General features: G+C 43.2%; 1 protein-coding gene across 1 annotated transcript in view; it reads left to right on the top strand.

Annotated features, from left to right (window-relative positions):
* The window catches only part of MPC1 (mitochondrial pyruvate carrier 1), a 79,429-nt gene that overhangs the window by 50,503 nt on the left and 16,709 nt on the right, over positions 1–12,217 (top strand). Inside the window, exon 4 of the mRNA XM_044069474.1 lies at positions 4,000–4,132. Coding sequence (XP_043925409.1) covers positions 4,000–4,132 — 133 coding nt within the window. The remainder of the gene's footprint in view (positions 1–3,999; positions 4,133–12,217) is intronic.

The raw sequence follows: 12,217 nt of genomic DNA, 5'->3' as shown, positions 1-12,217 counted from the left end.
AAAGTCTTTGAATTGAGACTGGAGTCTTTTTGCCAATAGACCCACCCTCTCAGGATGTGACTCCTGCAGTTGTACACCCTCTACCTTATGGGTGGTCCCTCCTGCTGACTGTCTTATTGATTTGGTCACCAGAAGAGTATGGCAGGAACCAGATACTGCTAAAGCAATCCCACAGTCTTGCACCCAAGTAAAGATGGAGGACCTTGGACTCTCCGTTGTAGCAGCCATGAAGACCAGTAAGTCAGCTGTTCTCCATCCACCCAAGAGTTAGTGCTGTGCATCGCATGAGGAAGTATGCTTGCATCTTGAGCACTTGTGTTAAAGTATTTCACTCTTATGAACCACTTTAGAAAGGGGTCTGACAGAACAAGCCACAGATGCTTTGTGCAAGCCAACTATGCCCGAGTGGGGGCTGGAGATTTCAATGAGTGATGAATTACTAACCTCTCAATGCTCTCAATGCATCTAGCATGAAGTACCATACCATTTTAACTGATGGAGCAGCCAGATAGGCAGGCCCAGGCATCATTCTTTCTTTCAGGCCTTGCTTGTCCTTTTTGTTCTTGTGGACAGCTTTGAGGTCTTTCCCCTTTGATTCCCCATTAGTTCCATCTGTGGTGGAAAATGGCACCATAGGCATTGCATTTTGGAGAATTCTCCACATTCCTTTAACTGGGATCAGAAGGGTTCCAAATAACTTGGTTTAGGAAACCTCTGTGTAATCCCTTTTCCTCAAGACAGGGATGACTTGGGTCCCCTCTTCAGTGATTGTTTTTGTGTGTTTTTTTTTGTTTGTTTGTTGTGTTTTTTTTTCTCTCCATTGACTGCAGGGATAGCTCCCTTCAGCTTTGTGGGGAATACACTTCGGCTTTGTGGGGAATACGTGCAGAAGTGTTTGTAGGAGGATTTAGAAGGGAGAAATTAGGTAAATTATTCAATCTTCCTCAATACCAGATGTAGAACACTGGTTGTGGTGTGTAAGTGTGAATGTGTGACAGGCAAACCATATTAACAAGTGATTAGTGATTCCATAAAGATGTTTTAAAAGATGGAGTAGGTAAAAGAATGCCCAATGTGTGGTCCTATTGCTTGTGATACTTAAAGGTATTGAACAATAGTTGTGCCGAGCTTAGTTTGCACTTTTATGAATGGAAGCAGCTGCACATGGCAGAGCACGTCTAGTAAGCTATGCAATTGACAAGATGCAGCATTAAGAAGGTGGGTAGGGTTGGGTACTGAAGCCTTTATTTTCTAAAATGCCTACACCCATGACCTGTTCATGGTGAGCTTGCTCCGTAGCCTATGTAGGTAGATAAAAATAGAGTGCATTGGCTAAGCACCCCTACTTGTGTGGTGGGCACAAGTTTTGCTTTAAGGCTATAGATCAGGTTTTACCTGACATAAGAGGTGGTTCTTCAGCGTTACTACTGGAAGAACGTGAGTTAGAATGACAATTGTTAAATGCCTTTTTGTACCCAGGTTTAAATGAGGCTTGTAACATTTCTTGCCTGTTAAAACTAAGGTGTTTTAACTTGGTGAAAGATCTCTATATAGATATAGATTACACTCTTATACTCTTCTTTTCTATATACATTCTTGCACACAAATTTTACAGATAGCATACTTCTGGCAGTTACTCTTGCCTTTTGGCTTTTCCCGGTTAGGGGTCGCCACAGCAGAACTCCAGTCCGCTAATGATTGGTAGTTGATTTCTGCATGCAGAGTTACCAGCCCTGATGCACAACCTTCAACGAAGGTACGCCCATTCATGCAAGTTTCCACGCAGAAGATTCTCTAGCTGAGAATCGAACCGGACAGCGTCTTACTGTGAGGTGACAATGCTACCGCAGCACCACCATAAATCCTACCCACCCGAGTGGGTTTTACTGAGTAGTGTATTGTTACTATGGGATATACAGGTTCTAAAGCGACTTTTTAAATGGAACATCCTGTTTGGTTTTTACATGCGTTTTAAACCAATGTATTTACTTGGTGTTCATTTCTGATGAAGTTGCCATATTGGTGACAAAGCATTTGAGTTGTTAAACCTTTTTAGGTTTTAAAAAAACTGCGTGTTCTATCTGGGCCTCTAGGACCTGCATATCATCAGTTTGTCTCCAGTTTTTTTCCTTTACCCAGCTTGTTTGTATTTTGTTGATTAGCACTCCAATTTGTTTTTAGATTCATTCCTTCACAAGTTGCCCATTTAAAGGGAACACCCAGCTGTACCTCGAATTTAAAGATTTTTCTGTCAAACACTAGCAATGCAGTATTCTTCCCCAGAAGAATAAAGCCTAGAATATGACCTAGACAGTTGCTTGAGCAGTGGAAGAGCTGGGTGGGAGTAAGTGTAGCTTTCAGTCCTAGGAGGATTCTGGTCAGTTGAAAGTAGTTGTCGAAAGCCATAATCTTGCATAGGTGCCAAGTGTCATGGGTTTTGGAGAGTCAAGACAGTAATGCCTAGTGTATGGGGGAGAGCCTGTACCATGGGCAGGAGAAGGATCCCTGTGGTGTGACATGGGTGCTAAAGACAGCTGGCAGGAATGGGTTTGGGTTCATTTAAGAGAATTGTTGGCTGCACACAGTTTTAAATGATTCTTATCCATTGGGTGAAGGAGTGAATCTTGATTAGGCAGTGTGAATTAAAGTACCATACCGTTTTAGCCAAAGTATGGCGCTCTCAATGGCAACTAAATTCCCAGAAATGGGATACTGTTCTCTTTGCAGTTTGCTTGGACATGAGGTCTTCGTTGGGGATTTCTGTATTTTACACCCCGGTAATATGACTTTTCATTGTATAAATAAAGTGGATCTCGGTGTGATACGCTAGAGAATGTTTGCTTTCCCTTTGATCTGCACAAGACAGAAATGGATTTTAGCTATAGTTCTAGCACTTGAGGTATCTGGTATGATTTTTAATGCTGCAAGAATATCTTTGTAGCACCTTGTGTCCTCTAACTGAATTATTGGCTACATTCTAGGACACCTAGCTGGTTCTGTCATGTAAAATGGCAGGCTACATACTGTTCAGTAATAGATTCGAAAATATGAGCTGTCTTATTTATGGTATTGCTGGCAATATTTTTCTTACTTGGTCTGTTTGCTTTTGTAGAAAACTGAATTTTTTTAACACTTCATCGCCTGAGCTGCAATTTGGTTACTAAACTGCTCCATTAATGTTTACAGTACATGAGTTCACGACAAAGGCAAGTGGATCCAAAGGGGCACATTTTGAGCTGCAACCTTAGAAAGTTTAATGTGTATAGTATGTTTATACTTTTGTACTACTGTTCAGCAGTACATTCTATTGGTGACCATTTAAAAAAACAAGTGTAGGTAGAAAAGTCTTGTGACCCAGCTTTAGAAGTGGACTGTGAAAAGGATGGAGAATCTCCTTTCCTGGAGGGTAGTTTAAGCAACTCCAACATTGGTATCTTTATTGCTGTGCTACAAAGGTTGTTTAATCTTCATTTTAAAGCTAAAGTCCAGTGATCATGACCCAGTAGTTGACTATCCTCCAATGTTTGAGTTGCAGCAGATTCCTATATAATGCCCTCCCATGAAGCCACTCCTATATAATGCCCTCCCATGAAGCCACTGTTATCCAGACTTTATAATGGTAGTAGGGAAAGAGTATGGGAGCAAGTTACCAGGCCATCCTTCCATTGCTCATGGACACAGGTTTTTAGAGGAAACAAGTGCCCAGAAATGACCCACATGAGCAAAAGGAGGATGTGTGGACTTTGGATAGAAGTGGTAGTGCTAGTGCCCTTTTCCTAAGGAGTGAAAAGGGGTACTGTTCTCAGTTAAGCAATCATTGTCATATGTAAGAAATACTTCATTTGCTTACTGTAAGCAGACATTTAGTCTTGCAACTGTGCCATTAGGAAAGTTAATTTGAATTTTTAGCTGCACTTAGTTTAATACACTTTTTTCCCAGTATTTTGTAGTTTTGTAACCAGAAATGCTGTTCCTAAATGTGTGTTGTACTTCTTCCAGCTCTTTGTCTATACTCTTTGCTGTTTATGAGGTTTGCTTACCGTGTACAGCCCAGGAACTGGCTACTGTTTGCCTGCCACTTCTCAAATGAAACTGCACAGCTTATTCAGGGTGGCCGATTGATCAAATACAAGTGAGTAATTTTTTTTCTCTGTAGTTTGCTTAACTATATACAAGGGATGGCATAGCATTCAGATGCTGGCAAAGTATTTGATTTTTCCTTTACTGCAAACTGTTTTACTCAGACTTGGAGGTTGGCATTTTAAGGAGTTCAAATTAAGAAGTGTCCCCACCAATGGCATTGTTCTAATTTGGTGACCTATGCATGCCTGTTTTGAATTCATTAGCGGTCTAATGTGGAGACAGTACTGTTGGTGTTGAATGTCTTTACATTGTAATGCAGAATACATCATAATGCAGGGAGTACCTGTGACCTAGTCAGTTCAACTTTTGGGAGTTAAGTTAGAAGTTGGCTATGCATGAAAGACTCTCCCATGCAGTAGCTCTGACTATAAAGTGCACTAGCAAGATTACAGATTTTTGTTGCTATTCAAATATAGGTGACTGGAAAACTGTAGTATGACCTCAAAACTCTTCCTAGGCCATAATTTCTGCACTTCCTGGTTCCTGTGATAGATTAATGGTGGACAGATGTTTATACTTTATAAATCTGACATGGCTTTTCTCTTTTCACTTTCTCAGTTTGAGGTGTAGAGAATACTGGCTTCAAAAGGACATGCAGTTTGTGGTCATGAAGCTGATCTATTGTATATAGTGTGTGTGTTGCTCTGCATTTTGTAGTAGAATGTTTGTGCTAGTTTTTTTCAACTCCACTAGAAGGGACTGCTGCATCACATTAAGATTAAAGTGGCAGAGAACACTAGTGACTAGAATAAATCGAATTGGTGCCCAAAAATGAGAAGGGACCTGGCTCAGATTTTGGTTGGATTTCTAGTACTGCTACTGCTTTTTCAGTCATTTAATCCTTCTCAAACCTCTAGACCAGAAGTCTTTCTCACAAGATGTGTCTAGTCAGATTACTACCAGCAGCTATCACTCTCTTAGATCTGTCCATGTAAATGTTATGGTGGATGTAGACTGTTGCAAAATGGAAACCTTCTAGCACAAATTAAGATGGGCCTAATCCCATTCTCTTCCAGGGTAGTTTTTGCATATTCATGCCTTGGCTTTTTTACTCCCTATTTCTGTCAGTTTGTGCAGGAAGTGGTAGACCCCATCCTCAATTTACCGGTGTTTATGGCTTCATTGCTTGCTGTCTTCACTGCCACATCACAGCTCCTTCTTTGGGTATTGGTTTTCTTTGTCAGCTGTCCAGGACTGATACCAGTAGGTGCTAGTGGTTCCTTTGACCTCTATCTGCCTTGGTGACTAGAGGCAGAATTGGCTTTTTTACAATGCCACTAGAAGTCAACCTTTTGAGACTTTGGTGTTAGCCTTAGCAGTTGCTGTACTGTTGAATGGCTTCTGTTGCACTCAGTTGGTGCCAGTACTGTCCGCAAGCTTTTTTCTGTGCGGGAGCGGTAGGGAGGAGTCTCTCTTTGTATCGTTAAATGCAGAAACACATCCCTGCTGTATGGTTACTGCTATTTCCAGCCAGAGACTAGCTTGCTGCACCTACGGCCTTTAGGTGCTGTAGGACCAGAAGAGTAGGAAGATCTTCAAGGTAACTGGGTTTACATTTAGAGGGAAGACTATGGACTGTAGTCTAGTCTCCTTTACTGGTAACCGAGATGAGGGGTGATTCCTACTGCCCCACGTGTAGAACAATAGTTTAGCGTAAGCGAATGAAGATTGACCAGCTTGCATCCACTCTTTTCTGTTGTGGCAGCTTGTATTACAGGAATACTAGTGCTCATCTAACTGCCTTTTGGACTTTGGAAAAACCACTGGAAGTCAGAGCAATTTTTGCAGCATCCCTTAAGAGGGAATAATTTCATAGGTTCATACTAGGCAATCTGCCCTAGGGCATTTATAAGCCTAGCCAAAGCCTAGCCAGAGTATGTTTGGCTTTCACCACCCATTTTAAATTAATTTTGCTATGCCTTTTTTTGAGGTTAGTATACTGTGCCTCTGACACAGAAGGGATAGCCGGGGTAAACCTACGATCTCCCATCCACTCATCAAGATTCCTCTTGAAGAGGGTCAATGTGGGACTCTGCCTAACCTGGACTGGGATTTTATTCCAGAGTGAAGGGAGCCTCTGGGTTATGAATCTGTCCCTCCAGCATGTCCTGTTTATTTCAGTGCTGAGGTTCAAGTCTCGAGCGCGTAGCTCGATGGGATTTGGATTTTCTGAGGTGCAGCATGTCCATTAATTCCGGGTTGGACATGGCTTTATACGTCAGGCATAGATCGCCTCTGAGCAGGCGGTATGCCACTGAGTAGAGCTGGAGTTTCTTTAACCAGGCAGCATATGACATCTGTTTGAGCCCTTTGTTCCTCTTGGTGAGGTACTTTTGGGGTCTTTCCAGTTGCTGCAGGTGTCTGGTAAGGTACATCCCAAAAGGGGCATTGTACTCATTATGGGCCTGATGACGGATGAGTAAAGAGGTACAATGACCTCCCCTGATCTAGATGTGAATCCCTTCATGATTAGGTGGGCTATATAAAATGTTTTTCTAAACACTTTGGCCACGTGGTTGTCAAATGAGAGATTGCTATCAACTTGGGTCCCCAGGTCCCTAATGACTTCTGTACTTAATGGATTACCACCTATGTGGTAATTTGTGGGCACTTTGTTTTTGCCAAAGGGGATGACTTTTTGGCGTTTAGCTTGAGGCCATGGCTCTGGCACCAGTTGTCTGTTTCTGAGGCCCTTTTGGAGGATGCTTGTGCCTGCTGGAGAGTTAATTATGGCGCCCAGTTTGCAGTCATCTGCAAACTTGGTCAGCCGCAGTCCTTCCATGTTTGCCTGTACCGCCGAGAAATATATACCGAACAAGAGAGGTCCCAGGACTGAGCCTTGTGGGATGCCACTTGTAACTGGTTTGGAGTCTGACATGGCTCCAGCAATTCTAACCATGTGGGTTCTGTCCTTGAGCCAGTTTGCAACCCATCTAGTGACATAGGGGTTTATATTTAAGCTGGTGAGCTTATCTATAATGCCAGAGTGGGGTATTGTATCAGGCTTTTGCAAGGTCCAGGTAGGCTGTGTGGACCACCTTCCCCTCGTCAATGGCCTTGGTGACTGTTTCAAAGAAATCGACCAGGTTTAAGAGGCAGGATCTGCCCTTAAAGCCAAACTGGGTAGGATCCAGTGTCTGTAGGTCCCAAATATCTGAGGTCCATGATGACCCTTTCCATAGCTTTGCAGACCAAGCTAGTCAGGCTTATGGGGCGATGGTTTCCAGGATCCGTTGAGGCACCACCTTTGTGGAGAGGGACCACTGTTGCTGTACGCCACTCTTTGGGTACATATCCTGTAGTAAGGCTAAGATTGAACAGTAGTTTTATGTTTGGGTTTAGCTCTTCTTGGAGTTCATGTAGGACGCAGCCTGGGACACCCATCTGGTCCTATTGATGCTGTGTTTTTTTGCTTTGGAGAGGGCGGCTCTTACCTGAGCATCTGAGATGTCAGGGGGGGGGGGCAGCACTCTGTTGGGATAGATATTTGCCCTATTGGTGGGGAGAGGGGGGAGAAGTTTGCACTGAACCTGTCGGCTAGGATGTTGGCAAGGTCTGTGGGCTCTGTGTATTTTTTTGTCATTTTGGACTAATTCTGCGCATATCTGGGAATTCCCACCCAGGTTCCTAACAACTAAAGAAAGCCTTGTGATTATCCTTGGTGACCTGTGCAATTTTTCTCTAAGCTGGCCTTAGATGATTTTATGAGTGCCCGTAGTTTTGCTAATACTGATCAGTTTTGCTAATACTGATCAGAGATGCCTTCCCTTTTTGGGATTTTGCTCCATGTAGTAGCTTCCTCCTTCTATTGTATAGTTTGTTTATGGCTGGGGTCCACCAGACAGGACGTCTGCCTTTGGAGGATTGGGTCTTGGTTTTATTTGGGATTGCATGATCCATGCATTCCTGAAGGTGTTCATAGAATGCGTTTATAAAGGATTATGCGGTCTGGGACGTATTTTCCACAGGCCTGGGGGCTTTGAAGGATTTCGCCTCTGTTTTGAGGCGTGTGAAATTTGCTTTAGAGAAGTTTTTCACTGGTTTTCTGGGCAGGGGGTGGGGTCAGGATGTGAATATCCAGTGATATTAGTTTATGGTCTGATCTTACCAGTGAGGGAAACTTCTGGTCTGGAGCATAGTGTCCCCATGTTGGTGATCAGGTCCAGTATGTTTTCCCCTCTTGTGGGAGTGGTAACAAGTTGTTCCATAGCATTTGAGTTTATAAATTCTAGGAACCTTTGGGCTAGGTTGTTGGAGCTATAGTAATGCTCCCAGTCTGTTTGGGTAGTTGGAAGTCGCCCAATATAATGGAGTTTGTAGTGACCTTCATATTTTCCAGTATTCTCAGGAAGGCCAAGTGGGGTTCCTGTGTTTGGGAGGGTGGTCTGTAGCAGGCTATAAACTGGAAGGCAGTTTTATCCACAGTTAGTTGCACATGGATAGTCTCTGATGCTTCATGCTGTGCCACCAACCTGGAGGTGTGGGTATCTTTGACGAATATTGATACTCCCCCCTCCTTTTGTGGTTCGGTCCAAGTTTTGGGGCCGAAAAGCATGGTATGAGGTATAACCTGGTAGTGCTGGGGTGCTCTCGGGAGCCTTGAACCAGGTTTCTGTTACTGCACAGATATCAATGCTCTCCATGCAAAGTTTCGAGTGCGTGCATCTTGAGGTTTAGACTTCTGGTGTTGAGTAGCATTACTCTTAGTTTCTTATCCCTTGTGATACCTATGGAGGTGGGTTTGTCTTGAGCCTTGCCTAAAGGCACTATGGGGGTAGCAAGAGCCTTTGCCAATATCCAAAAGCCCATGGGTGACAGGTGCAAGCCGTCCCTAGCAAAGCATCATGGCTTGTAGAGCATGTCATCCCAGGCTAACAGGCATTGGATCCCCTTTGACACCAACACTTAAGCCAATTTGTTGAAATTGATCATCTTGTCTTCATATTGTGGCATCATTCTTGGTGAGGGTAAGATGCTACTCAAGGTCATACCGGCCTGGGCTACATGCTCAGAGCTCCTCTGACTCTTTTCATGTAGTCCAGGGAGGTACATCTTGGGTCATTCACACCAGCATGGACAATGACGGAGTCATATTTGTACTTGCCTTGGAGTGACCTGAGTGCTTGTGTTGTGGCAGATCCTAGTGCCCGACAGGCAGCTCACTGTGACCCTTCTTGTTCAGCCTGGTGAGCAGGACATCAGTGTGCCTGACTATAGTCGCCTATTACAAGTGTATCAGGTGTGTTTAGCCTCAAGGGCTGTGACTGTTCGGCACACTGGCTTTGTGAGCTATGTGTTGCACGTGTTTTGTTTTGGGTAGCGGTTGCTTGGGTGTCTGCTTTGGAGGTCTCTGCTGCTTAGGCAGATTTTTATTTAGAGCCTCGAAGTATGTTTGTGTGTTTGGTTTGTTGTCGTGGTAGGTCTAAGACTGGAATTGTGAGTGGTTTCCTTCTCCTGACTGGTTATGCCAGTACTGAGTTGAGAGCTTAGCCTCCAGTTTAGCTATATGGTTGCATCTCTCACATGTTGGAATTTGTTGGGAGGAGGAGAGGGTTGTCTGTGTACATGAGGCAGTTGTAACATTGCCTCAAGATTCCCAGATTCACCAGCTGGACCGGAGAGGAGATTGACAACTGACCTTTGGACATGCTAGAATAGTATTGAATTCCTTTATAATTGGGAAAAAAAGGGGCAATGGGGAACAAGGTACTCGAGGGGAGTTTGTGAGGGTGTAGTGCTTTAATTTTTTTAGAGCTGACTTTTATATAATTGCTTTAGTGAGCAAGTGCCAGGTAACTTAAATGCAATGCGTTACAGGTAACTTAAATGCAAAAACGACAAACAGTAACTTTCAAGTAAAACAAGGAAATAAGTACAGTAAGCAATGCAGATATCACTAGGGATCCACAGAAGTGCTAAAAGGCCGCGTTTTAGGTGGAATTAGCGTTTCAGGGAAATAAACAAACAAGCATACAAATAAAGCTAGATTCAGCAGGCCTGGATCTAGTCTATGCTACAGCAAACAAGGTGTACCAATTTCAGTAAAACAGTTGGAATATGCAGGCAATATAAGCCTTTAACCAGAAATTCCCTGCTTAGAAGGGCAGAGTCCAGCCCCTCCTCCCACAAGAGTGCAGACCGCAATCCTTAACATAAAATAACTGGCCTGAAGCCCAAGTGCTTAAACCAGAACTAATACACTTTTAGAATAACAGACACTGAGCTCTCAATTAGCAGTTCCCAACTTAGAAGGATGTAAGCTACCTGTCCTGCCACCACAGTGCAGGCCACAAACCTTCCTAATGCAAAACTGGTCTGAAGCCCAAGTGCTTAATCCAAAAGACTTGGAAATGATAGCTACACAATCAAGTTACTACCAGCAGTAATAAATACAACTGAATACTTTAAAGAATGCCTGGATTAGTGCTCACGTTATACAAACAAAGCTAGATTCAGCAGGCCTGGATCTAGTCTATGCTACAGCAAATGAGGTGTACCAATTTCAGTAAGAAGGAGTTCAAATATGTAGGCACTATAAGCTTTAACCAGAAATTCCCAGCTCGGGACAGTCCAGCCTCTCCTCCCACGAGTGCAGAACACGAACCCTCTTAATGTAAAATAACTGGCCTCAAGCCCAAGTGCTTAAACCAGAATTAATGCACTTTTAGAATAACAGACACTGAGCCCTCAATCAGCAGTTCTCAACTTAGAAGGATGTAAGCTACCTGTTCTACCACTACAGTGCAGACCACAAACCTTCCTAATGTAAAACTGGTCTGCAGCCCAGGTGCTTAAACTAAAAGGCTTACAATGAGTTACACCAAGCAGTAATAAATACAATTGAGTACTTTTAAGATGCCGCAAAAGCAAAATAAAGTAGGAAAAACACAAATACTGTAAAAGCAGATAATAATAATTTTTTTCCAAAAAAAAAGAGAGAGGAGTAGCAGAAAGGAGTAGCAGAAACTAAGCCGATTGGCCTTCTCAAATGCTCTCCCTGTACTGGGTAGAATGAGGTAATGACACTAGACTGGGAGGAGGGTCCCAGATCACTAGACTGGGAGGAGGGTCCCAGATCAAATTTACACTAGGGACGGGCAACTGCAAAGCCACAAACTGCAGAAATGTTACTCACAGCTGAAAAACAGCAGTGAGCCTTTAAATGAAAGTTTTAAACAGCTAAAGGAGCCACTAGAAAGAGTAACTGCAACAAGTTATCATAAACAACCCAACAGATGCTTGAGTGGACAATTTCCAGTTAATACCTCACACAGTGAAACTAGCTAGAAAAAATACACAGTACGCTCAAAGTGCTATAAACAACAAACAAAATAAACAAAAAACAGGATACTTAATGTTATATATTGTAGCTCCGAGTTTGCCGAGTGTCCTTCCTTCGATTAGCTCACTGTAAAATGGCTGAACACCTACAACTGAGCTTCTTGGGTAACAAAGTTGAAACCTGAGACACACTGACTCGTAAGCTTTAACCATGATATCTGTATCAAGCCTGTGCCCCTTGATTCTTGCACAACATTCCTTACAAGGGCAGCAAGTGTTGGCACTGCAGTTTGCACAGTGACTGGTTGTGACTTTTCTTTTGTCCTTTCTGAATTTTCCTTTTGATGGTATCTGTTTTGGGCTACAGGTTAGGGGAGAGATCAGGAGTGAGGAGAGAAGACCCTCATTGCTGTGGGAGGTATGCTTTCTGCTACCAGACCTTTGCTTAGAATAAACACTGAGCAGATTTCAAATGAATCGGGACTTTTTCCATGCCCTGCCCCGAATAGCAACCCTAAATCAAAGTAAGGTGACCAAAAGAGGTAATAGTCTATGAAATGGCCATTTGTGGTGGTCCTCCAGAAAGGGTCTTAGTAGTCACCCCCCCCCCCTCCCTCTAAGATCAGACTGTCTAAACATTCAAACTGATACAAGGTGCCATATTCTGCCTCTGAGAACTGGGAATTGGTGGCGGACACTATTCTTAATGACTACTTCCAGTTCAGTGGGCCTTTCCTGACAAGTTTCTATTGTATTCGAGTCTCAAGGTATTGCAAAACTTGTGAATATATGC

The sequence above is a fragment of the Protopterus annectens genome, chromosome 1.part0, assembly GCF_019279795.1.
Source record: "Protopterus annectens isolate FY-2018-M chromosome 1.part0, PAN1.0, whole genome shotgun sequence".
Lineage (NCBI taxonomy): Eukaryota > Metazoa > Chordata > Ceratodontiformes > Protopteridae > Protopterus > Protopterus annectens.
Note: the sequence above shows the minus strand (reverse complement) of the source record. Positions and strands in the feature narration are given on the sequence as shown.